Source organism: Amblyraja radiata, chromosome 16 (assembly GCF_010909765.2).
Source record: "Amblyraja radiata isolate CabotCenter1 chromosome 16, sAmbRad1.1.pri, whole genome shotgun sequence".
Lineage (NCBI taxonomy): Eukaryota > Metazoa > Chordata > Chondrichthyes > Rajiformes > Rajidae > Amblyraja > Amblyraja radiata.
In genome coordinates, this window is record NC_045971.1 from 22,404,391 (window position 1) to 22,431,309 (window position 26,919).

A 26,919-nucleotide genomic window follows, 5' to 3' on the forward strand; every position below is an offset into this window, starting at 1 on the left:
GGAGAAGGACTGAGAGATAAATTAATATTGGGGGGGGGGGGGAGGAGGGTGCAAGGTGGAGTTTGGCGTTTAGTTTCAATTGCCAAGTGAATTTGTATCAGGAGCATCACCAATGGACAACGGGGTTTAAAGGGTTTAGCCCTGCAAAACTTACAGATGATCAGTGTTGGTGAATATCGTAGGAAGATTAGCGTGATATTTCAAACCATTGCAATCCAATCATTAAAAAAAAACACCATTATAACACAGTTAAACTTCTGAGCCTTTTGCGAATCTGTTTCATTTTGGGGGGTTGTGATAGCAGTGAGGTTTACAAGTCCATGTCTCTCTGAGATACCTCCTCGGGGTCTGGTCTGACTGATATTTCCTACCCCCGGATCCCTTATGGTCATTTTGAAACGACCGAGCCAAGCGCTCCGATGCCAATATCTTGAGAAACTATGCTGGACCTTGCTGGATTACTCCAGCTTTCTGTGTCTATCTTCTGGACCATGAATCGTTGCCTCCGTTCTGCATTGTTGTAGGTTAGAGACCCAACTACCAGAAAATTGAGGCGGTCTCTGAGAAATTATACTGTTCTTTAAGATTTTGTACAGAAAGTCTAATCAAGCCGCTATTCCAGGCTGATGGACGAGCTACCTCAATTGGGAGAGTTACAGATACATTAAATATTGAGGGGGGTGCTAGGTCCTATTATTAATCGGGGTAACTTTAACTTTGAGACGCTGCCTACACAAGGGAGAGAATTCTGGTTACGGGGTCCCTTTTTTTGCAGATATTCCGCAACCACCCCCTCCCCTCCCCCGCTCAACAGATCGTCTTCGAGGAGGTTTGAGGGCTGACCATCGGGGATAGCGATAATTATTCAAGCAGGTGTATACTAAAAACCAGGTTGCTGCACATAACGAATCCATTGCAACCTCGCCGGTTTCCATTGTCGATTAAAGAGTAAAAGATTTCCGATTTCCATGCAAACAACGCAACGTATCGTTCGATCCCTTCGGTTCTCTATCCGCGATGTGTTTAGTCCAATGGAGTTGGAACAAGTACCTGCATTTCAACGATGGCACCAAGTGCCATTCGCGGATATCAACTTCCTAACTCTGGGATTTTCACACTTTTGCAAATTAATTAATATTCGATAATGGGACATGAAATCCACATAATTTCCCATTTTAAATGCAATGGGTGATTTATTGATGAGAAATTTAGCAGGAAGCTCTTCAAATACTAGTTTATATTTCAACGATTAATGTATTTTATTTAATTTCTTGGTGATTTTTTCTTCCATCACTTTCCCGGTGAAAGTGTTTTATCCTCTTATTGATAGTTGCCGTTGTTAAAAAAAAAAGTTTTTAAACAAAAAAAAACTGATGAGTTGGCATATCAATAAAATGGTTACGTGTGCGCTGTGTTAGTTAAATCAAAGCCATTCCCACACTTGAACTGTTTCCAATCTTTCTTTCCCCCCTCTGTGACCCAGTCAGGCTTCGACGTGTCTCTCTACTCATCGGTACCCCGCTGAAATTAAGCCAAAAAGCCGCCGCAAAGCGCCTTTCCTTCCATAAGAATAGGCTTCAACGTTTTTTTCATATATATATTTATATATATAATTATGGTCCATCAAATTGAATTCATGGGGAGGGTGTGTGGAGTCCATGCGTTGGTCCAATCGCCACATGGCGGCTCACTCCGCCATCCAGAATTGCCTCTTCTCCCCTGATTGGAAGAATGCAAGTGTCATGTACTGTCCATGAACATGCCTATGTAAATGTCAATGGATGGGATGGAATTGTGGACCCTCCCGCGGGCGGGGACTCCGATTCTTTCCAGCCGGTGAAAGAAACCAGCCAGCGGTGGGCGGCACCCGTTGACACCTCCAAAGGCAAGGCGCACATAAAAGGGCCATCAGTCTGCTAACGGAACAGTAGGAAGTTTCTGCTGGGGCACGGTGCTAAAGCTTGGAATTACATCTGAAATTGTATGTCCGGTCGCTAACACAGAATCCATTTTTACCCCAAAGAGTCTACATGTCTGAATAAGAGACATGTTCAGCTTTGTGGATACTCGGACTTTGCTGTTGCTTGCAGCAACTTTAGTCGTTGGAAGATGTCAAGCCGAAGATGATGGTGAGTCTTGCTGCCTCTTTCTTTTGTGGCTGTTTTCTTTCTTATCCCTTTACACCACTCCCCCCTCCCAAAAAAAAATTACCTGCCTTCGCGTGTTGAGAGTTTGCAATCTTGGAGTTTGAAGCGCGTTGGTGTTTTTGATTGTTTCCGATGGGAAGAAAGGGTTTGCAGAGTGCGGTGGACATGTGTGTGCACGCGAAGTTTAAATCTCTTCAAGTATCAGTTTCAAACAGTCAAGTTTTGTAAGTCACAAATAACTTACAAGATAAATCGCGATTGTGGTGGGGGATCACTTATTAGAATGCATTTTCATTTATGGAAGCGGTTTTATGATCCCTGGGGAATAGACTGTAAAAATAAATAAAAACAAATTCGCCATTGTTAGATATTCCAAGTAATTGCGCGCCAGCGCACAGATGATGGGCGTTTGCCCTTTCATCTGCGCTAAAAGGGAACGAAGGATTGAGGGGCATTGTAGACAGCTGGCGGAGATAGTTGTCCCGTCCGGAGTGGGTGTGTCGTTGAACGGTATGTGAGACAAATCCTTTGTGGCGAAGTTGGCACAAGTTGAGCTCCACGAACGTAAAGAAAACAGCAACTTTTTTTTAAGTTAGGATCTACTGGGAAGATGTTTGAAGGGAACATAAAACAGATACAAAAACAAGAGGACTGAGAGTCCAGATTAGATCACGAAGTTGTTCGAAATCCAGCTGTAAATGCTAAATATGTGCGTGGTATAACTTGCGTGCAAATGGCAACTTCCAAAGTCTCCATATTAAACATTCAAGCCAAGAGACTAAACTGTGTAAAGGAAAAGATTACAATCTCCGGTCTAGAGGTATTCCAGATGTTCTCGGTTCCCTCAGCTGGAGGCTGTGGTTCTGGACCATGGCTCAACACCGCCACCTGCAGTCGACATTATCACTGTCACTCGTTTACGAACTCCAAACTTTTATTGAATTGGATAAACTAAACTGAACTGAAATTCCCGCCACCGCCTCGCCACAAAACCCGCCCCGTAAAACCGACATCCAATCATTCCGAAAGCAGGTCAACGTTTCAAGTCAGATCTATCTCATCATTCAATTGATTTGCGACGTGTTCCTTGATTTTGAGGTTTTATTCACTGCAAGAAGGAAGGACTATTTGGTACTAATGGCAATTCATACATGGAGCTAAAGCGCCATCTGTCGAATCATAGCTGTTCTGGACTTCACTTGGATGCTATTATTAATGAAATATACTGAGTAGAATATAAAATAAGTGGACGTTAGTGAAATGAAGTAGTTGACACCTCAAAATGTCAGATTAAAAAAAAACACCTATATTTGAAAACATGCATCGAGATTTGTTGGGTTGAAAACTTGATTCACAAATAGAGGCACATTGTAATCACTGAGAAAATTTGTGTGCTGATTTTTTAATTGCAGTATATAGAATTTTTGCATCATGTCCTCTTTGTTTTGAATTGAGTTCACTTTTTATTAGTTTCCCGAGAAATGTCAATGCAGAAGACGAGGGGGCGGGCTTGATGTTGTATTTTAGCGCATCCGAGGGAGCACAGTTTTACTCAGACCCCGTGTTTGTTTCGTAGCCAACGAAAAGGGCTGCATGAAGGATGGACAAACGTACAACGATAAGGATATCTGGAAACCCGAGCCTTGCCAGATCTGCGTCTGCGACGGCGGCCAGGTTCTGTGCGACGACATAATCTGCGAGGAAACCAACGATTGCCCCAATGCTGAAATCCCCTTCGGAGAATGCTGCCCTATCTGCCCCGAACACGGACGTAAGTGTGACCTCTCTTACGCTTGGTTGTTTGGTCAACGACAGGAGGCTCCGGTCAATTGCTTTAAGAAAGTGCCAACTATCTCCCGCCCCCACAGTTACAAAATGTAATGTTATCATTATAAAGTCGAAAAAACAGCCAGGTGATAACGGCGGGACATGAAGCGATGGAATTAAAATTAATTAAGTTGGCATCTTTCGAAGTCGACTTTGTAAAATTAAAGCAAAGAAAGAACGTAGCAAACCAGTGCATTGATTATGTACGCCTTTTATTAAATTAGTGGAAACATTTTAAAGTGATGTTGAATGTTTTTAGATTAATCCAGAACTATAGTACTTTCACTTGCATGCAAACGGGGAGTAAACAACAAGTTTTATGTTGTAATAAGAACGTGAGTTTTCTTTCGATCGTGATTTAGAAGGAGGATTTGTTTTAGGGACCTGGATGTTTTAATCTGGATATATAAAATGACATAATTGAATGATTCAACCGTGATGTCATACTAAATTTAAGCCAGGACGGAATCTCAGAACCAATTAAGTTGCAATTCTCCTGACAACCGCTTTCCATCTCGAACTACTAAATAAATATCTGTTCATTCCCAATATATAGTTGTAATATTATCAATTATGCACAAAGAACAATTTATTAAGTAATCAAATTCTTCTTTCTTCACAGCAGAAGATGGAGGAACAGTAAGTGTATAACATTTTCAATTCTGTATTACATGAAAATAATTTACTTAACTTCCCTATAACTAACTTTTCACTCCTTGACCAACTTGTTGTTATTTTTCAGTATCCTACTGGCCCAAGAGTCCAGGTAAGGATACACCTTGTTCTGCACTCAACTTCAAAATTAAAAAACTAGAATGCAATCTCTTAATATTTATTAAGTTATTATAAATGTTAATGATTATTGTACTTTTTTTTTCCAGGGACCTGAAGGCCCTAAGGGAGAATCAGGCCCTAAGGGAGACAGGGTAAATATATGAGTGTTTCTTCAGAAATTTGACTATTTTGCTGCATTAAAAATATTGAGGATACTGATACAATACACCAATACACAGAGAGAAGCATCCAGCAGAGAGAGTCACGGCAACAGAAAGCAGAATTTTAAAATTAGAGCCAAGACATTTTGGTGTATTGTCAGGAGTCACTTTTTCACTTAAAGATTAGTGGTGTTGATTTAAAATCTATTGAAGTTAGGAGAGCAAGATCATTGAAAACAACACACGATAGATAGATGCCAGGCATGGCCTTGAGGGATCCAGAGCCAATAACTTAGATAGATTGAAGATACCAAACTGCAATGATCTCAGTGAATGATAGCACAGGCTTGAAGGCATGAATGGCCTCTGCCGGTTCCTACATTCCCTCATTCCTTTCAAAGTTGGATTGGATTTAAAAACTGGGAACACATGAAAAGGAAAGTGAACAGCAAGTGACAAAGAGTGTTGCCCAACTAGTAAATGCAGCAAAGATGGATGAATGTACACACCATTTTGATCTTTAACGACAAGCATATTTACCTTTGTATTTTAGGGACTTCCAGGATTACCAGGAAGAGATGGAATTCCAGGAACTCCCGGCAGAGATGGTCCAGCCGGTCCACCTGGCCTTCCCGGAACAGCTGGCGGAGTAAGTAACTCTCTCTCTCCATGGCGATTTTCGACCCAAACCAAGTACACCGCTTTGAATGATTTGCAATACATTTGACAGGTGCCAAGCAGCTAAGTTGACTCTGCTCTCTTTCAGAACTTCCTCCCACAAATGAGCGGTGGCTATGATGGTGGCTACAGTGAGAAAACATCTGGTGGAATTCCAATGCCTGGTCCTATGGTGAGAGCCTTACCTATTTATTCCATTCAATCAACATCAAACTAAATACAATATTTTATCGATTAAGTAAATAGGGGAAATATTTCTCATCGATTGCTCAAAAATATTTAATCAATTAAGTAAATGGGGACAACATTTCCCTTTGATTGCTCGCACTAGATGGCTGTACATTTGTTTGCCACTAGTCACACTTACAGTACCTCCCTGCATTCTCTTCTATTGACTTCAATCAAAATGAATGGAAGATGTGGTCTCTACTTGATTTCTAATACTCACATGTGTATTGTGTGTCAAAGATCACAGTTCACATTCCTTTTATGCAGTTTTAACTTGCTCAAAGCAAAAACTAAATGACATTTACTGAGACTAAAATACAGAAAACTATAATTGAAATGAAAGTTAAAATAATAATAATAGAGATATAAATAAGATCTTTTAAATAGTCAGATGCTTAGGATTTTGATCAAAGAGGATGATTGTCTTTGGTTTGGTTAACTTTGCGATTTTCTTCACAATAGAAAGTAAGAAGTGCGGTTGTGTGAATAATGCAATGTTTGCTTTATTGCTACAGGGTCCTATGGGTCCCAGAGGAGCTCCCGGCCCAGCTGGCTCACCTGTAAGTACGCAAAACAGTAACGTTCCTCAAATATAGCTTGTTATCAAACTCCCAAGATGCCTTTAACACTTGATAAAGAGAATGTTAAAAACGTGGCTATCCACATGTATGCTGTAAAATGCCACCCTCCATCCCTAATGGTTACATTCCCCATAATGGCAAACCTGCATTGTTATCTTCTTCTGAAATTCATTTCCATAGTGTTCATAGGACACAGGGCAGTACAGCACAGGGACAGGGCCCCCAGCCCACAATGTCTATGTGAAAAATACACCATGCCCAAGATAAGCTCACGTTTCCTGCCGACACCTGATCTATACCCTTCCATTCCATGCATGTTCATGTGCCTATCTTAGAGCATTTTAAATACCACTATCACATCTGCCTCCACCACCTCTCCTGCAGTGCCATCCAGCCACCCTCTACTTTCTGTGTGTAAAATCAAACTTGCCCTGTGCATCTCCTTGAAACTTTGCCCCTCTCACTTAGATCAAACTGAAATTTGGAAGTGAAATGTAAAACTCAGCCACTGCTAGGTTTAGTATTACCAACCTAGGATACATTTTGGGTGTAGAACTTTATTGAAAAGAACACAGGTTTTGAGCATATCAAAAGGGTGATTTTTAAATATATATTTTTGTCTATGTTTACTCTTTAGGGCCCTCAAGGTTTCCAAGGACACCAAGGCGAAACTGGTGAAGCAGGTGCACCTGTAAGTATTCAATAAAAATGTTCTCTTATTTCCATTTACCATCGAGCTACAATTGTTTCAAAACATGGTCGCCATTTTAACCTCATGCTTCATCCTTAACAATGCTACCTAAACAAATGTATGCTTTCAGACATCATTTACCCGAGGCAAAACCTCGACATATCTTTCCTCCACACATGCTACTTGACCCGCTGAGATTTTCCAACACGCTGTTTTTTCTACCTGGTTCCAGCAACTGGCAATAAGCATTTCACTACACCTATTGGTGTATGTGACTGAAAAAGAACCTTTGAACTGCAGTCTCTTCTACTTTCATTGCCTATCGAATTATTAAAGCGATTGCTATTGACTCTGACTATCTGTGACACACATCCTGCTTTTGGTTTCTGTGTTTCAATCTTCTTAATGGAATATTTTTAACCTTTTCAGGGTCCAATGGGTCCACGCGGTCCTTCTGGTCCTCCCGGCAAGAATGGTGATGATGTAAGTGGCTCAACTTGTCTGCCAAAGTACTGCCCTTTCTGTATTAGACAAACCACATAAATAAGTAGTATTTTACCAATAATAGCACATGTGATTTTGAACATAGAATCAAATCTAAAATGTTTTGTTGTTGAACTGTAATTCATTATTGAGATTGGTACAATAAAGTTTAACTCTGATCATTATGATACTAGATAATGCTATAATTCATAAAGCCACGTCCATATCTATCAGACGTTTGTCTCTCTTTCACTTACTATGTTCTGCTTTAATTTCTTCTGCCTTTTAACAATGGTTGCACTGGCTTTTTTACTTGACAGGGTGAACATGGCAAGGCTGGTCGTCCCGGTGACCGTGGTTCTCCTGGTCCTCAGGTAACAGATTCGCTGTTGATACTCATTGAACGTAACTCAACCTCCCCACGATACATAATGCATGCCCCCCTCCCACTGTCACGTGTTTAATTTGAAATGAGAGACACAAGCCATGCATAGATTGCAATCATTTTTGTTCATTGAGAAAAATAGTTGAACGATAAAATATTGCCTGTACATTAACAGATACAATTTTTTTTAAATAATGCAACGCTCAGCTCATTTCACCAAACTATTGTTACATTTATAGGGCGCTCGTGGTTTCCCTGGAACCCCCGGATTGCCAGGAATCAAAGGACACAGAGTGAGTCCAACCTTGCAACTTAAACAAACTATAGCGAAAAGTACTTGTTTTTGTAATGCATGAGAAATGTGTTTTACATTCAGAATGATAAATTAATTGGCAAGAATGTCACAAGCTTTATTTCTCATCACTTTGTCCTTTGTCTGCAGGGTTTCAATGGTTTAGATGGTGCCAAGGGTGAATCTGGACCTGCTGGCCCCAAGGTAATGTTCCTACTCAAAGATCAATGGTTTCATTGATCTTTTGTTTCCCTTTCTAACTGTAAATACCACATTTACTATTGCATTGCAATGATTCAGCTGATTCATTGATTTTTATCCCATTTACAATAGGGTGAGACTGGTTCCGCTGGTGAAAATGGAACTCCTGGTGCAATGGTAAGCAAGCTGTGCATTTTTCTGACCACATCATTTGTTGGATGTTAGAATACGTGCGAAAATTAACATTTATTTGTATGGTAAACCACCTCCTAGGGTGACCTAATACTGTGTGCAAAAAAAAGGTACATAGAGTGCAATATTGCTCAGTGTGATATACAGTTTGCTTCATAAAACAAACAAGATTAAAGTCTGCCATATTCCTATCAAGTAATCTGGACTAGATTATAAAAGAGGAGACTGAGAACTGTGTGCAATATTTCTATGAGATTCTTTGTCAATTCAGAAAAACTCTGCAAGTGGCTAAAGCCAGCCATCATGCACCTTTTTCTTTGGTAAGGTTTTGTTGATCACCTGAAACTTAACAAAAGATCAAGAGAATCCTTAAGAAATTCAAAGGCAGTACATTCTAATCAAAGTTGATCATCGTTGCTCCAAAGAGTTGTGAAACATTTTGTATCAAATCAATAACCAAAAGGATTTTACATATGTACTAAATGACATAGAAATAACGCCATGTTTTACCATGAACAGGGTCCACGTGGTATCGCTGGAGAGAGAGGTCGTCCTGGTGCTTCTGGCCCTGCTGTGAGTATTCAATGTACCTGTAAATTCATCACATAATCCATACGATTTACCGTAACATTTTAGCTACTTGAAATTTTCTGCCTCTCCACTCTGAACTGTTTGGAAACAATGTAACAAATGAATCTTCCTTTCATTGTTCCAGGGTGCTCGTGGTAACGATGGTGCCAGTGGAGCAGCTGGTCCACCTGTAAGTATCTGAAACCATCCTTTCTGCTGTTCTTATGCTCTCTGTAACTTTTTTTTTACCTGGATGGAACTGATCAAAAATCTTGTCTTTCAGGGTGCTGTTGGTCCTTCTGGTCCTCCTGGCTTCCCTGGTGCTCCTGGTGCTAAGGTAGGTTTGCATTCAAGGAACACCACCATTTGACACCAACCTTTGAGGCCCAATCGACACATAACCAAACTCTGAAAATGATCCCTCTGCACCCTGACACATACTCTTATTTACTCAAGTTTGTATGGCATCATGACGACACTGTCATGACTGAGTCATTTTCTCAATTATAGGGAAGTGGGGAATCCAACATGTGCTTCGGTGTTTACTGCTGGATTTGATCGTCCAAGGACATCTACTTGTTTTTACACAAAGAGGGTTCTGTTGACTTTAAAAAAATCCCATCTCTGTTGAATTCATTAAAGCAATGAAGTCTGGTGGGAGAAATACATCTGGGGTTGCATAGGCTCATCACAAAATCCATGCTAGGCTGAGTATCCAAAATTCAATTTCAATGGTACATTTGGAACGTCCATCTGAGAAGGCTAGATGTCGGGTACCAGCAGCATGGCATGCTGAAAGTGAATGCCATCTGCTCTATTGTAGGAATAAAGGAGCAAGCTCTTCATTTGAGCATAGCAAGCTGGTTTTGGACATTTGGCCTCAGATTAAAATCAGTGGTCCAATGGAGATAATGAATAAGATTCATAGGGACATAACAATGTAGTTAATATATTTTATAGTAAGATTATCTTGGAATTGTTAAAAGTACACCAATTCATAATTTAACAAGAATATTTCTGAAAGAAAAATGCCCCATCATTATTTTTTTTTTCATCGATTGTCTCACAGTAAATGCAATTTTTGCTATTTTTGTGGCCCAAACTGGGGAGCCATCAATGGATACCTAAATCCAAGACTGTAAATTATCTCTCTGCACCCTGACACTTTTCTAATGCATGCTCTTTATTTTGCCTAACTCTTATTAGAGATATTTACCTTTGAGAAATACATTGCCTTCCCAGCTTCAAAGGACAAAACCAGATGCCAATTGCTACTTTAACACAGCATCTAATCCTGCCAGTGCTGTTTACCTTTGTAACACTGATCATCGGAGAAACCTCGTGTTGAGTTAAAATGCCATTGTTGCTCTGGTTTAGGGTGAAGCTGGCGTCGCTGGTAGTCGTGGTGCTGATGGTGCTACTGGTGGTCGTGGTGAAGCTGGAAACCCTGGACCTGCTGGCCCAACTGGTGCCCCTGTAAGTATCTGGACCAAAAATCCACGAAGTGTCAAACAGTGCAAAAAAATGTCTATAATGCTTACGTTGCTAATGTACTACTTCATGCAATCTTTGTTTTTACCCTTTTTAGGGCAGCTCTGGTAGTGATGGTGCTCCTGGTTCCAAGGGTGGAGTTGTGAGTATAACATGAATCATATAATTTACCTCTCAAATCAAGTGCTGTCCAACAATTTGTGCCAGTCCCTGCCATTCTCCAGCCATCCTATTCCCTAACATTTGTCCAAAGCTGAACTAGATTGGCACTATGGTATCATACTTAACATTAGAGGAGGTTCAATCATACATCAGTGTTATTTCCTATCTCCACCTCTGTGGCAGCATCTAACTTCCCTTTCCACAGATCATCTTCTGCTGAACCCCACCATCTCCAGTCTGTTATTTCCAGTCTCGACTTTTGCGATGCACTTCTGGCTGTATCCAATCTTTAATCTTCCATAAAATCAAGGATACCAAAATCTTTAGTGCCTGAGTCCTCGCTCACATCCAGCACCATTTATCTATTGTCCTTGAATTCACATCATTAGCCTGTATGAAACCTTCATCCTTGTTCTTCAATCCCTTTGTGATGTCATCTCTCCCTGCCACTTCCACCCCTACCACCCTCTATCTGCAATAGCGCTATTTTCTCAGTCTCAGTTTTAGTCGACTATTAGCAGCCAGACTTTCCGCTGCCAAGACTCTGTTGTGAATATCCTACATCACTTTATTTCATTTGCCTACTACTCTAAACCACGTATCTATCTCTTTGATCATATTTTACTGTCAACTCCTTACGCAGATTAGTAGCAAGATTTGTACAGTAATGCACTTTTTAAAGCTCCCTAGAATATTTTAAAACATTGATGTATTAGCAAACTGGCTTTCTCTCCCATAGAATGGGAATGACATGGACTGACTGTTTTTCTCTTTGGGTACTAGGGTGCTCCTGGCATTTCTGGTGCTCCTGGTTTCCCTGGCCCAAGAGGACCAAGTGGCCCACAAGGTACTGTCGGAGCTACTGGCCCTAAGGGTAACAATGTAAGTCGCTTCTTGATCCATACGAATGAATGTTTGCACTATTGTAAATATTGAGTTACCCAGGGTAGTGTGAGGGAGTTCGGACTCATCCTATTCGGTGCTTATGGTTCTGGGAATTCCTGGGATGATACTTTTCACAACGTTTCCAATCAGACACTGACACTTAGATCTTCTAATATGTGTTAACATCAAAAGCGGCCTTACAGATATAATATAGCTGCAATTTATCTCTTGTATATAGAAAAGGAATATGAACAACATTCATTCTGTCAATTATCATTTTATCAATAAGATAGCACATAGAGACATCAGTATCAAATCATTTTTTGAAAATACAAAGTAATACCAGGTTTTTATTTAATTTTCACACCACTGATCAATGCACATTGTTCAATGCAGCTTCTAATAGCGAAAAGGAACCGGATATTTTTAGATTGTTTCCCTACTGTAATTCAAGCAATATAATTATGGACAAAGCTGTATCCCTTCTTCGGAAGTTCTGTAAATTGTTTATGAGGTGCAGGGCAGGACAAAAGAAATTCTCTGCTGAATTCCTGAGCTCAAGTCCGAATGTAATCATTATCATTAAATGAGGGTGCATCATTTGTGACCTCCTGACATTTACCCTTTTTTTTGTAATTCAGGGTGATTCTGGTGCTCCCGGTTCCAAGGGTGAAGCTGGTGGAAAAGGCGATACTGTAAGTGTACATCATGTGCTTTCTGCACTTATTGGTATTGAAGTTTTAATTAGGAATGTGATCAAATTCTGCAACATTAGCTCCAGTGGCCTGACCACTGATTACGTACTATTTTCTAGGGTATTGGTGGTCCTCAAGGTGCACCTGGCCCATCCGGAGAGGAAGGCAAGAGAGGTGGTCGTGGTGAGCCTGGCGTTCAGGGTCTCCCTGGTAACTCCGGAGAACGTGTAAGTTGTATATTGCTTTCATTCATAAAATTAGCATCAAATGTTTCCCCGCTCTGAACGATCTTGCTTCATTTGTCTTTCATTGCTTTGTAGGGCTCCTCTGGAAATCGTGGTTTCCCTGGTCCCGAGGGTCTTGCTGGTGCCAAGGTATGTTACTGTTACTCAAGCTCTTCTGTTTTGATCTCGATTGTGCTTTGTTCCTTTGAACTCATCTGATAATGCTTGCTTTCTATTCAAGGGTGTCACTGGTGAACGAGGCGGTCCTGGACCTGCTGGTCCCAAAGGTGCTACTGGTGAATCTGGCCGAACCGGTGAGGCTGGTCTGCCTGGCACAAGGGTGAGTCTCACCTGAAACTCAGCTACAGAGCTCATTGTACAAGCAATGTACCAGAAACCATCACTCTGTGGCCAATCCCATGGTGTTATCCTTGGAACGATGGCTTCCTTTACATAGCTTACACATACTAAGAACATTATCTAGACTATTTGTAGTTTATTTGTAAAATAAAAAATGATATGTATCATCGATAATTTCTTCAAAATTGCAGACAACACAGATTCAAAAGTTGTTAAAATTGGCAAATTGAGGAACAACTAGCATTTTTTTGCATACAGAAACATTGCATGTTTCATCAAGTTAGCTTAATGTATTTGGCACAAGCCATTGAATGCACTGCAAGGGAATGAAACATAAAATTTATTAAGCATTACAAAAGAAGATTGATATAATTTGTTAAAAGAAGCACATTTGGTCTTTGAGATAGTGTGATTGAAATATATCCCTATTTAATGTGTTGTTTGGGTTTTATTAATTTAAATGAAAAGCTAGTATCCTATTTGATTGCATGTTAAAGTGCTTGCTTCTGTTCAGGGTTGACATATAAGGTTATAAGACATGATTTGAAGAGTGGGAGACATTAGCCTGGCTTTAAATCCAGATATATTATTTAATATCCCATTAGTCTTCCATAGCTGTAGTTCATTGTCTGACAAGTTAGATGTGTAAAAGTGCCATATTAATTGTCATTTGTGTTTTAGGGTCTGACTGGTAGCCCTGGCAGTCCTGGTGCTGATGGCAAAGCTGGTCCTTCTGTAAGTATTAATGTTCTGTGAAACCTGTTTTAAGCTGAATACAGAATCCATACTAATTTAGGCACAGAAAACAGAAATAAAATGTCAACTCTCTCTAAATCTCTAAATTAAACTAAACAAAAAAGAATTGTCATTGTATTTTAAACTTAAATCGCATTGCATACGCACTAAATATAGAAGTAGTATGTGTTTCCACTGAGGACATCTCTGCCTGTTGCATCATGTTCATGGCAACTGAGATTTGTCAGCAACTTACTCTCAACGTTAACTCAACATTCAACCTTATTCTCAACCGTAACAGGGTCCAGCTGGTCAAGATGGACGTCCTGGACCAGCCGGTGCTGTTGGTCAAAGAGGTCAACCTGGTGTGATGGGGTTCCCTGGTCCCAAAGGTGCTGCTGTAAGTATGAAAATCACAGTGAATGGCAACAGAACTTGTGAAAGATGTATTAGAATCTGATGCAGCAGGTTTGGCAGAAAGCAATCCACTGCTTCAAAGGTTTAGGTTTATTATTGTCATGTACTTCGAGGTGCAGTGAAGAGCTTTGTTTTGCATGCTATCCAAACAGAACAGATGTACCATACACAGATACAACCAAGTCAAACTCAAGTAAAGTAGATGGAGCAAAGGCGAGGATACAGTGTAGAATACACTTCTCAGCATTGTAGTGCATCAGCTCCTTAGACAATTACAACACAATTGGGTTGAGATTGACAATATGTGCAAGAGTAGGCCATTCGGCCCTTCGAGCCAGCACTGCCATTCAATGTGATCATGGCTGATCATCCCCAATCAGTACCCCATTCCTGCCTTCTCCCCATATCCCCTGACTTTAAGACATGCCTAGTATCATACAGACGTACCTAGTGTCAGTCCCTTTTCTAACTCTGAACATGATTTGTGTACTGCGAGAGGAACTAAACCAACTTCAGCAGACTGAGATCAGTAATTTCTTAACGACAACCCTCTGTTAAAATATATGGGGAGTTAAAGAGCATTTGGTGCTCATCCTTGTCCACCATTATCAGAAGCAGTGATTTGTAGGCTCATGAATTGTGGTTGTTTTTCAAAGAAACAGTAGCTAAGTAAAATAAGCCAGACCATTTAGAGTGGAAACAATTGCATATACAGTAAACCTGTGAAGTTGGAGTCAATGGTAACAGGTTAATGTCAAGAAAATGAAAAGTTTGCATTAACCTTGTGAGCCTTTTGTTGAATCATATTCTTTGTCCTCTAGGGTGAGGGTGGTAAAAGTGGTGAGAGAGGTATCATTGGCCCTGCTGGTGTGGTGGTAAGTATTAGCAGAAATACCTTGGGAATCCAACATTCTGGTATCAAAACTTTAGTTGGCAACATTTGGTCGTTATGTACAGGTATAATTAAATAAATCTTTTTTCAAATTATAGGGTCTTCCTGGCAAAGATGGTGATATTGGCGCTCCCGGTTCAACTGGACCTGCTGTAAGTAAAATGTGAAAACATCCAATCAATTAAAAGAATAATATTTAATATGATAAAAGAGGCAACCCCAGTATTTACGTAAATGGCTTAGAAAGCACTGAGAAAATAATATTGCCCCTATTTCTCTGCTTTACAATCATTTGGATTAAACTAAAAGTTTCCAAATAAATTATCCATTAACTGTTTCTGCTTGTCAGAATTATATATATTGGGTTTTTAATCTTGTAACTCATGTTAAATTGGGTACCCAGTCACTTTTGTTAACAAGGCAGGGAATGAATAAACCATTGTATAGAGACATCATCTGTAACTTGTAACCTGTAATGTTTTCACACAGGGCCCCTCAGGTGAGAGAGGTGAACAAGGAATCACAGGACCAACTGGTTTCCAGGTAAAAAGATTAAATCATACTAAGAATTTAAGAGAATGTAAAGATGATTTTTCTAATGATCAATGCATTGGTTTATTTAATTATTCACACATAACATCTTGATTTCCTTTCTCTAGGGTCTGCCCGGTCCTCCTGGTGCTGCAGGTGAACACGGAAAGAGTGGTGAACAGGTTTGTACCTTGACAGCAACATGTATTTGAGTAAAATTGGTAGCATTTCGGCAGTCACTGTTTGTATAGTCCACAGATATTTTTGATGCCTCTTAAGCTTATAGAAACATTGACGACAGATCATAAGGAATCTTAAATTTGATGTGGTCTTATCCTACGGATGGAAACTATTAAATTAACTAGGATCACATCAATGCTGTTAGTTTAATTTGACAGAACTCATTTGTTCCTTTGTAGGGGACATATCTATGCCCTTTTCTTTATAACTTTCTAAAACAGCTTCTCTGGTTACCCGATAATCTGTATATTTATGGAAAACTATTAACAAATGTTTTCCTCTATTGGGTAAATTGTAGGGAAATTAATAATACTATTTATTTTAAGAATGTAAATTTCTACACCAAGAAGATGCCACTGTTTGCTGAGATTGTTACAGTTTTGTAATGGTGCAATTGCAAACTAACCTGAGGCATTGGAGCAGAATTAGAACATTCGGCCCATTGAGTCTGCTCTACCATTCATAGCTGATCTATTTTTCCCTTTCAACCCCATTCTCCTACCTTCTCCTTGCAACCTTTGACGCCCTTACTAATCAACCTGATGATAACAAAAAGATTTGATGTAGGTCTGTTCTGTAATCACACTGCTGTTTAATGACATGTGAGGATATTTTCTTTATTTTAATAACTTTTCCTTTGTTTTCTTTATGACAGGGTATTCCCGGTGATGTCGGCCCCCCAGGCAGTTCAGGTCCAAGAGTAAGTTTCTTAAGATATGCTCCCATTGCAAAGCATAGTACGAATTTTACCTCTGTGATGTTCTCTAATGTCTGAATCCCATTCTCTTTAGGGCGAGAGAGGTTTCACTGGTGAACGTGGTAGTCCTGGTGCCATGGGCCCAAGTGGTGGTCGCGGATCTCCTGGCTCTTCCGGTAGCGAGGGCTCTAAGGTACATCTTTGAACATGCATAAAAAGGAAGTGAATTCAGCCAGAAATAAGCGATAGCCTTTCCAGATAAATAACATGTTGGATTTACCATTCCAGAAAGTTACTCTGTAAATTTCTCATCTAATTTCACGGTAAAAATGACTGTTGTACTCTCAGAAGTTTATAAAAAAGAGCAAATGTAGATTTGGGATTAACATATTTGGGGAAGGAAATCGACTGCAGGTTACACTGAGCAAGATAATGGGAGGAACAAACATAGACTGGGGAAGATTGAAAATGAAGCACAGCTGTATGGTACACAGTTTGCAAGGTTTAGGTGAAAGGTTTGATTTGCAATCTTGGGTGGTAGATGTAACATGTGGAGCAGGGGGAGATACATTCAGCTTATAAACTGGGAGAGATGTGGCAATGATTGGTGGTGACTGTACCCTAGAAACAACAGGAACAATGACTTTAGGTTTAAAGATGCAATCAAAATATCATTCAGTGAAAAACCTAAACCACCTTAAACGCAATGCATATTTGAGATGGAAGATACATAATACAGAGCATAGACAACTACAGCACAAGAACAGGCCCTCAATGTCTGCCTTGAACTTGATGACAAAATAAGCTGATCTTCTCAGCCTTCACATGATCCATTCCCTGCATAACCATATTTTTTTTAAAGCCTCTTAAATGCCTTTATTTGCCCATATTTGCCTCGTCCACCACCATGGCAGCATATTCCAGGCACCCACCACCTCTGTAAAAGAAAAACCTTCCCCACATATCTTCCTAATATGAAGTTCCCACAACTCAGGAATATATGCTACATCTGGCCCCTTTAAAGTCAGATGGAAGTATACTTTCAACATAAAGGGAATATTTGAAGCATTCTTTCAATAGAGCTTTTGAAAATCCTCTAATTTTGAACATGAACTCAAAATATGCAAAAAGAATCATTAGTGCTGCACCACTATGTACAGAAATATGTTTATTTTAATTTTGAAAGTTTTGAATTAACTTCGGAAAACTTTTCATTTAATCACATTGAGCCAATGATGTTACATGAACACTTCCTGGTTTCTTTCAGGGTGATGCTGGCCCACCAGGTGCTCCAGGTGGCCAAGGTGCTCCAGGTCTGCAGGGTATGCCCGGTGAGCGAGGTTCTAGTGGTCTTCCTGGTCTCAAAGGTGGAAGAGTGAGTATTCTTATCTTGATTGCTCATCAGCATTTGATCACATTTTCACACAGTTGGCAACATGCACCTGTTATCACATAAATTGTGCTTGTGCTTAAATGTAATAACTTTCTTCTGCTCTTCCTTCTCTAATAGGGTGAATCCGGTGTAAAGGGAGTTGATGGTGCACCAGGCAAAGATGGAATAAGAGTAAGTATTCCTTGAAATTATTTATTTTTCTCGTTCATCCTAAGCATGAGCATCTGCAGGAAGTTGCCAGAATGGAGAGTCAGGATTATAACACACCATTCTGCAATCACTAAACATTATATCCTGCTCAGAACTTGAGATCTATGAATTTAACTTATTCCTATGTTCAAGCAAGTTTCATTATACTTGGAGTCTATGATGTTTTTTGCAATGTTAAAATATTCACAAGTCACTGACAACTGGCATACTAATTTTAAATGTTATTATTCCTAGGGTATGACTGGAGCAATTGGACCACCTGGACATGCTGGTATCATTGGAGAGAAGGTATGACATTTGAATGTTATTCATCTATAACAAAATACCCTTCAAAACATTGCAAAGTTAATAGCAGACACTATATATCCTCAGCATGGCATCACTTCAAGGACAAGCAATAAATACATTGACACTTTTCAACTACACAGAATATATTTCTTTCCATTGATCATTAAACAACCAACAACACTTTTTTAATTCCAACCAAATGACACTATTCAGGTATACAATGCGAATTGTTGGCACTTGAGGAATGTCAACTTCAAGTGCCTTTTGAAGTTAGGTTCTATTGTGTGGTAACCATCTCATTGTTATTTTCTTTGGTGACAGGGTGAAGCTGGTCCTCCTGGACCTTCTGGACCTGCTGGCGCTCGTGGTTCAAATGTAAGTAAAACTTAATCACAATGCTCATGAACTAGAACATCATCTTTCCCTGGTTGCTTGCACTTATTGCACAATATGGTCATGGTTTCACATCATAACTTCACTCCCAAACCTCGGTTCCATTGAAATAAGTAGAAACAAATTTGAGAACCTGCATCTAATGTGCAGCTTCTATTGTTATACCACAACAAGTAATGACATTTTTAAGTCATAGAGGTGTGAAGCATGGAAACAGGCCCTTCAACTCAACTCATCCATGCTATCTAAGATGCCCAATCCAAGCTAGTCCAATTTGGCCATGCCAAATACACCTCTATAAGGTCACACCTCAGCCTCCAGCACCAAAGAAAAAAGTCCTAATCTGCCCAGGCTCTAATGCTCAAGCCCACAAATCCTGGCAACACCCGTATAAATCTTCTCTGCAGCCTTTTCAGCTGAAAGGCATCTTTTCAAAAGCAGTGTGACCTGCTATGTTGGAAATTATTTTTCAATTTGAAGGTAATTTATTTTTCCCAAAACTCCCAAACTGTTGATGGGTATCATATGTAATTGGTGGGAATTGTAAAATTAAAGGGAGAACATGTATAATTTGTAACCTCCGCAAATGCACAGTCATACAGCATGGAAATAGGCCCTTTGGCCCAAGTTGTCCATGTTGATCAAAGTGCCTCCTACCTGAGCATTTGCCTGCATTTGGCTCATATCGATCTCGCTCTTTCTTATGTACATGCCTATCTAACTATATTTTTAAATGTAATTTTGAAGCCCATTTTTATCTTTTTATTCTTGAATTTCTTGCATTTAATCAATGGTAAATGTTAAGTCTATTCAGCTTCTAATGCTAAATCTCCTTTAGAACATACAGTATAACAGTGCATCACTGGATGATATATGTAATTAACCTTTTACTTTGCTCTTTAGGGAGATCGTGGTGAGTCTGGTGCCCCTGGCCCTGCTGGATTTGCTGGTCCCCCTGTAAGTTTGTTACCTTATTATATTAAAAGTTGTAAATAGTTGGTGATTCTGGTCGACACATTAATAAATGCAATTTAATACTAAAAAAGACTGACAAAGATTTTGCAAGAAGAATTACTAGGGAACAGAATTTCATCTGCACCGTTTTTTCAGTTTTAACACCCACGAGGGACAGACCTAACATTGTCTCAAAAGAGTTTAAATATGATCATGAAATTAATTAGCACCAAACAATTTTGTAACAAGTTCTGGTGGGTTCCTTTGTTAACACTACTTTCTTCAGGAGCAGAGGGCATAGCAGGGTCTCACCACATTAGTACAACTTTAGATGTTAAAAGCTGGTGCATCTGGAAATACATAGAGTAATCGGATGCAAAATCTCACCAGAAGCTAAATTTTAGTATTGCACTATTAAAATCTTTGGGGAAAAGTGAAACTGCAAATGGACATGATGGTTTCATACCAAACAAGTTCATAATCTATTAGTTACTGACATTAACTCACCTATATAAGTGTTAAAACTGCTTGTTTTTCTGGGGTAGTTCAGATGAATTTCTAGGGACTTATACTTAAAGGAGTGTCAGACTACATCAAAGTAATGTTGGTATTTGGCTTCTATTTAGTGCAGCTGATGTCATATAATTTCTTAAATGTTACCTTAGCCCCCTGGGAGCATGGTAGGAAAAATAATAGAATTGACTCAAGATTTATTCTGTCGATGAAAATAGTTGTGAGTAATCATCTGTGAGGTGATCATGGCCTATTGTTGATTCTTTTTCATAATTGCAGGGTGCTGATGGGCAAGTTGGTGCTAAAGGTGAAGCTGGAGATACTGGTGCAAAGGGTGAAGGTGGTCCTTCTGGTCCCATTGGTGCTGTTGGAATCGCTGGTCCTCCCGTAAGTAAACATCTCCGACACAAAAACTTTCAAAATAAAACACTGTTAAAAAGGAAACCCGATTTCCTTCAATCTCGATTTATCTAATACAAACCCATCTCTTTCTGCAGGGTCCTACTGGTTCTACCGGTGCTAAAGGTGCTCGTGGTGCCTCAGGCCCACCTGTAAGTTTCTATTTTGAACTCTGTAATTATTGAGATCTGGACCAGTGCAATAGCATAATGTTCCAATAATGTTGGTACACATTTCAATTTCAAATTCCAGTAGACTGATTTGAATCGGCTATTAATTTCAGTCCCGTATCTTGGCCACAGATGGAAAAAATTCAGTCCATATATTGATCCTTAGCCATTCATGTAGCTGCAAGTTTGGATTCAGGTGCAACACAGTATTATCTGCAAGATAGTATTTAGCTGCAACATAGTATTTAACTTCAAGACTATTATAACTTCAAGACTATTATAACTGCAAGACTATTATAACTGCAAGATTATTATAGCTGCAACATTGTATGTGGCTGCAGCTTTGTATGTAGCTGCAACAGGGTATGCAGGTGCAATATTGTATTCTTTTCCACCACTATAATTCAGTTCAATTGACATCAAATAGAAAATCTGATGCAATCAAACAGGGAAAAATGATTGAGTAATATGGGCACTGGCACTACATACAAGCAAGGGTCAGTTATTAAGGTGAGTAGAACCAACACGTGGAATCCACTATTCAACAGGTATCAGTACTCGCTTATGGTTTTAGTCCCACCAATCCAAGAATGTTTCCTCCCCACCCCTTCCAAAACTCATGCTCTTTGAGATAAGATATTAGAACTTGATTTAGCAGTGTAAACTAAGACCAGGATATAATGACATTTGAATTAAAGTACTAATTTGAAGCTACTTTTATAAATGAAAAATAATCAGTGCTAATTGCATTTAATAAATGTCTATTAAAACACAGACCTTTGTAAAATTTTTGGGACTATTGATAAAATCATTCACTCAGTAAATGTTGTTTATCTTTAGTAAAAGAACTACTCTCTACCCTTCAATAAGACGATGATTAATCAATTTCCTGCTCAAACCCCACCTCCCTTTATTCCCTTAATATTATAAAATCTAAACATTGATACAGTAATGACATTTGGAGATAAAAAATACAGTTAAGTGAATTGTCATATTAAATATAATAATTGTGTGATCTAATGGTATTGATTATTACTTGCTGTGTTTTAGGGTGCTACTGGATTCCCCGGTGGAATTGGAAGAGTTGGTCCACCCGGTCCTAGTGTAAGTACAGATGCTAATTTATCTTAATATTCAGATTTTACATCCGAATCAACTGGGTATTTATCATAGAGGCATAGACATCAAACATACAGTTTGGAAACAGGCCTTTCAGCCCAACTTGCCCACACCAACCAACATGCCCCTTCTACAGTAGCTTAGTCCTGAACCTTTCCTATCAATTAATAAGGCTGGCACAATGGTGCAGCTCCCATGCTGCCTCACACTGCTGCCTCACAGTGCTAGAAACATAGATTTGATCTGGACTTTGGGTGCTGTCTGTGTGGAGTTTGCACATTCTCCCTGTGACTGCATCGGTTTCCTCTGGGTGCTCCGGTTTCCTCCCATATCTTAGAGACATGAGGGTTTGTAGGTTGTTGGCCTCTGTAAATGTCCCTCATGTGTAGGGAGTGCACTTATAAGTGGGATAACACGGAACAAATGCAAACGGTTGATCGATGGTCAGCTAATGGGCCTGTTTCCATGTGGTATCATTCACTCAATAAATATTGTAAACTATAGTATTTATCTAATTATATAAAATAGTACCAAATGTTATCATTCCAAAATATTAGAACATGGAATAGTGCAGCACAGGAACAATGTACTGTTCTTGCCATAACAATATTAAATATATTAAACGGGTTTGGTATGGCAATACTCTACAGGGCTGTTTGTCCCAATTAAAATAATGTCACTGCGTTTGCACTTTGCAAATGTGACAACATAGCACCATTGAAACATTGGCAATGCACGGATATTTTCTGAATTGTTTATTTATCATCATTAAGGTTAAGTGACAAATTGAGACTCGAGTAATTTACCTGTTGTATTTATCTGTAGGGAAATGCTGGTCCTACTGGTCTTCCTGGACCTCCCGGCAAAGAAGGCGGCAAAGGTATTCGTGGTGAAACTGGTGTTGTTGGCCGTCCTGGTGAGCCCGGCATTGCTGGACCCGCTGGCCCTAGTGGCGAGAAGGGTGCACCTGGTTCTGATGGTCCTTCTGTAAGTATCCTCAAACATCACTTATCTTTCTAGGCAACTGCTTCACCGAACATTTGCCCTCTGTCCGCCAAGTCCTGCTGGATTTACGCGATTGCTGACCATTTTAACTCCCCATTCCGACCTTTCTGTCATTGCCATCCTCCATTGCCAGAGGGAAGACACACGCTAACTGGAGGAACAGTACCTCCTATTCAGCTGGGGTAGCTTACAACCTAATTCTATGAACATTGAATTCTCCATCTTCAAGTAATACCCCCTCATTCTTTCGAATGTCCCCCACCCCCACCCCGGTGTATTCCCATTTTCCCATTATCTCCATCCCAATTTCAAGTCATCCTGCACCTTTCCCCTCCTTTGTACATTCATCTCCCATCCCCGAGTCTCCCATTTCCCTTTTTTTACCCTCTGCCCTGTCTCCTTTCACCCACATCCCCCCTCTATCTTTGCATTTCACTCCCCCTTTCCTCATCTGACACCATTTTGTCTCCTTTTCACCTTTAGCCTTTACTACACCATCTGCCTATCAGACTCCCCTTCTCTTTGTATCTACCTGTCACTAGCCAGGCTTTATCCCTCCCTCACCTCTCTTCACCAGTTTCCTTCTCCCTACTACAATCAGTCCGATGAAGAATCCTGAACTGAAATATCATCCAGCAACTTCTCTCCACAGATGCTAACCTGACCCACAGAGTTCCTCCCACACTTTGTGTGTTGCTTAAGATTCCAGTATCTGCAGTCCCTTGTGTCTCTCCAAGTTAACTTTTGTCCTACATTAAACAGTCACTTAAAAAATTCCTATCATGACTCACATTTGGAAAGAAAAAAATATTAAGTCAAAGTAACAAGAGTCCATAAGGGAACATTTTAACTGAACAGCATGTGGCTGGGTGGTACCCTTCCATATTTCTTCCCTCTCTATCATAATCCAGAAACAGGAAAACTGGACATCTGCTAAATTGCATTTTGTATAGTTAAGAGCTTAAGCTTTTAAATCCCTTAAAACGACGTAAATTGGTGTATTCAATGCATCAAAATGATTTATAGGGTACCTATGTGTAGGAAGGAACTGCAGATGCTGGTTTAAACTGAAGATAGACACGAAATGCCGGAATGTCAGGCAGAACGGGCAAAATCTCCAAAGAGAGGCCTAAGTGACATTTTGGGTTGAGACCCTTCATCAGACTGAGGATAGGATACCAATCCTTCATATAATATTTAATGCAAATTGGAGAAATACTTTCACTATTCAGATGCTTAAATGATTGGCACTTAATGATATCAAGAGCAAATTATACTGTGAATAATTTGTTTTAAAAATGAAGCAAATATATCTCCATTGTTACTCACGCTCTCCAATTAAATGTTTTTGCTTCATAGGGTGCTCCTGGTATGCCCGGACCCCAGGGTCTTGCTGGTGTCCGTGGAACTCTGGGTCTCTCAGGAATGAGAGGCGAACGTGGTAACATGGGTCCCCAAGGACAATCTGTAAGTTGTAGTTGTATTGTATTTACACTAAGTTACAAATGCAAGCATTGTACTTTTCATTTTGTTCTGTAAAATTCGTCATGTAGCATGCAGCCTTTGCCGTAAATTACATCTCGTATAAACCTTCGAGCACCCTACAAAAATTAGCTTCATAATGGAATCTACAGAAAGCATGTAAACATTCAGACCTGTCTTTAAGGATGTTTCCTGTTGATTATACTTTTAAGTCCAGTCTTATTTTCTTGACAATGGATATGTTTGATATTCATTTCCTACCTTGTGTTATCATCTGTCATCTTTCAACATTGCATTACATCTTCTCCTATCAAAAGTCTTTATCCTTCTCCATTGTACCTAGGGCGAGTCTGGCAAGCAAGGTCCAGCTGGTTCATCTGGTGAGCGTGGTCCTCCTGGACCAATGGGTCCTCCTGGTCTCGCTGGCCCAACTGGTGAAGCTGGTCGTGAGGTATGAACGCAACCAAAGCAAACCCCTTGGAAAATTGATTTAAATCGGTTCTATAATGTAACGCTCAAACACTTGCTTTTCAACATTAGCATCTTTGCATACACTTTTTCCTTGTTTGCAACCTCCCAATATCAATTTTTTTTAAACTTATTTTTAAAAATGTACACAGATATAATAGGACTACTTTGGGTAAATACGATCAAAAACTAAGTCAAGCAAATCCTCGCATCAGCTGTTCAGCTTCTAGACATGCATCTTCTAGAAATATTCTAGTTGGAGTGCATGAAGTTGCATTTACACTTTCACCTGCAAATTCCACAGAGGGCCAAAAGAATCTTCAGGTGTAATCTTTAAAACTGTAACGCTAATACCAGAAAACGATGGCTGCACTTCTCCACAATGACTTGTGCATTTTCACAAGAGTCAGGAGGAAGAGACAGGGAAGAGAAAGTGCCTCTGGACATTAGATATATGTAGTGTCCATAAGATATTGAACCCATCTCATTCTGTATCATGGAGTAAGGTCACTTTCTCTTGGGAATCTCATTCAATTTTCACCCTGGCATTGTGATGGCCCTGGCTCTTGATATGAGCTGTATCCCGGGTGATATAACCAGAACATAGTGACATCTTGTTGTGAAATTAAATCTCCTTGCACCAACAATGCAGTCTACAAAGTCGAATGTAAATTTAAAATGTTGGCGAAAGGAATAAAAGTGATATGTTTTAATCGCAAAGCTCTAGGTTATTTACATTTTCATTCTTATCTCCTACAGGGTGCTCCTGGAGCAGAAGGTGCACCTGGTCGCGATGGTGCTGTTGGCTCCAAGGTCTGTAGCTTTCCTCCATTTCCCGGCTTCCAAATATTGATAATCTGACCAGTTAATTGTTTTTGTGATGGTCCAAAAATTGACTTTCTACTCATTTTCAGGGTGATCGTGGTGAAGCTGGTGTGTCTGGTGCCCCTGGCGCCCCTGGTGCCCCTGGTGCCCCCGGCCCAGTTGGTTCCTCTGGAAAGACCGGCGATCGTGGAGAGCCTGTAATTATACCTTTTGTTTCCTCTGCCTTCTAGTATTTGAACTCCAAAATTGGAATCCTTTTCACCAGTTTCACTAGAACCATGCAGCATAGAAACTGGCCCTTCACCCAACTTTCCCAAGTCGAAGAACATGCCCCATCTCCATTAGTCCCACCTGCCTGTGTTTGGGCCATATCTCTCTTAAACTATCGTATCCATGTACCTGTCCAAATGTTTATTAAATGTTGTGATATACAACATGGGCAGCACGGTGGCGCAGCGGTAGAGTTGCTGCCTTATAGCGTCAGAGACTCGGGTTCGATCCCCGCACACTATGGCAGCTCAGTGGCAGAGTGGTAGAGTTGCTGCCTTACAGTGCCGGAGACCCGGATTCGTTCCTGACTACGTGTGCTGTCTGTACGGAGTTTGTGCGTTCTCCCCGTGACTTGCATGGGTTTTCTCCGAGATCTTCCGTTTCCTCTCACACTCCAAAGACCAACAGGTTTGTAGGTTAATTGGCTTTGGTAGAATTGTAAATTATCCCTAGTGTGTGTATGGGATAGTGTTAGTGTGCGGGGATCACTGGTCGACACAGTCAAGGTGGGCCGCAGGGCCTGTTTCCATGATGTATCTCTCAACTAAACTAAAAATATAACATATCAAAGATTAAAATTAAGTTTAACCACCTAATGTGGTTAGTCAAAACTGCACTATTTCAAATGTACTGATCTTTAAAATGCATTGAAAACTAAACAATTTGTTTTGTTTTTCAGGGTTCCGCTGGCCCTGCAGGTCCCTCTGGTCCAATGGGTTCACGAGGTGCAAATGTAAGTACCATTTGCTTTTTAACATTGTGCTTCAGATTGTTCAACTTAGTTCAACTCACTCTTAGCAAACAACCTTTGCAGATGCATTTATATAAATTTAACGTAAATGCAAAAATACAACTTAAGGAACTAAAATGCTTATTAATTTGTTTTCTTAG

At 40.0% G+C, this 26,919-nt stretch overlaps 1 protein-coding gene across 5 annotated transcripts in view; it reads left to right on the forward strand.

Annotated features, from left to right (window-relative positions):
* The first annotated feature begins 1,903 nt into the window (after nt 1-1,903).
* Nucleotides 1,904-26,919, forward strand: part of col1a1 (collagen type I alpha 1 chain) — a 29,218-nt gene continuing 4,202 nt past the window's right edge. The window contains exons 1-46 of one of the 5 annotated variants that reach the window (XM_033035323.1): nt 1,904-2,129; nt 3,724-3,918; nt 4,597-4,613; nt 4,717-4,740; nt 4,856-4,900; nt 5,463-5,558; nt 5,676-5,759; nt 6,331-6,375; nt 7,034-7,087; nt 7,517-7,570; nt 7,891-7,944; nt 8,195-8,248; nt 8,398-8,451; nt 8,581-8,625; nt 9,160-9,213; nt 9,356-9,400; nt 9,494-9,547; nt 10,588-10,686; nt 10,799-10,843; nt 11,647-11,745; nt 12,390-12,443; nt 12,563-12,670; nt 12,764-12,817; nt 12,909-13,007; nt 13,709-13,762; nt 14,064-14,162; nt 15,001-15,054; nt 15,170-15,223; nt 15,561-15,614; nt 15,731-15,784; nt 16,498-16,542; nt 16,634-16,732; nt 17,807-17,914; nt 18,050-18,103; nt 18,377-18,430; nt 18,752-18,805; nt 19,727-19,780; nt 20,570-20,677; nt 20,788-20,841; nt 21,910-21,963; nt 22,804-22,965; nt 24,343-24,450; nt 24,809-24,916; nt 25,693-25,746; nt 25,848-25,955; nt 26,708-26,761. In XM_033035323.1, coding sequence (XP_032891214.1) covers nt 2,048-2,129; nt 3,724-3,918; nt 4,597-4,613; nt 4,717-4,740; nt 4,856-4,900; nt 5,463-5,558; nt 5,676-5,759; nt 6,331-6,375; nt 7,034-7,087; nt 7,517-7,570; nt 7,891-7,944; nt 8,195-8,248; nt 8,398-8,451; nt 8,581-8,625; nt 9,160-9,213; nt 9,356-9,400; nt 9,494-9,547; nt 10,588-10,686; nt 10,799-10,843; nt 11,647-11,745; nt 12,390-12,443; nt 12,563-12,670; nt 12,764-12,817; nt 12,909-13,007; nt 13,709-13,762; nt 14,064-14,162; nt 15,001-15,054; nt 15,170-15,223; nt 15,561-15,614; nt 15,731-15,784; nt 16,498-16,542; nt 16,634-16,732; nt 17,807-17,914; nt 18,050-18,103; nt 18,377-18,430; nt 18,752-18,805; nt 19,727-19,780; nt 20,570-20,677; nt 20,788-20,841; nt 21,910-21,963; nt 22,804-22,965; nt 24,343-24,450; nt 24,809-24,916; nt 25,693-25,746; nt 25,848-25,955; nt 26,708-26,761 — 3,261 coding nt within the window. In that variant the 5' untranslated portion in view covers nt 1,904-2,047. The remainder of the gene's footprint in view (nt 2,130-3,723; nt 3,919-4,596; nt 4,614-4,716; nt 4,741-4,855; nt 4,901-5,462; nt 5,559-5,675; nt 5,760-6,330; nt 6,376-7,033; nt 7,088-7,516; nt 7,571-7,890; nt 7,945-8,194; nt 8,249-8,397; nt 8,452-8,580; nt 8,626-9,159; nt 9,214-9,355; nt 9,401-9,493; nt 9,548-10,587; nt 10,687-10,798; nt 10,844-11,646; nt 11,746-12,389; nt 12,444-12,562; nt 12,671-12,763; nt 12,818-12,908; nt 13,008-13,708; nt 13,763-14,063; nt 14,163-15,000; nt 15,055-15,169; nt 15,224-15,560; nt 15,615-15,730; nt 15,785-16,497; nt 16,543-16,633; nt 16,733-17,806; nt 17,915-18,049; nt 18,104-18,376; nt 18,431-18,751; nt 18,806-19,726; nt 19,781-20,569; nt 20,678-20,787; nt 20,842-21,909; nt 21,964-22,803; nt 22,966-24,342; nt 24,451-24,808; nt 24,917-25,692; nt 25,747-25,847; nt 25,956-26,707; nt 26,762-26,919) is intronic. The other 4 variants (XM_033035324.1, XM_033035325.1, XM_033035326.1 and 1 more) reach the window with 4 other exon arrangements.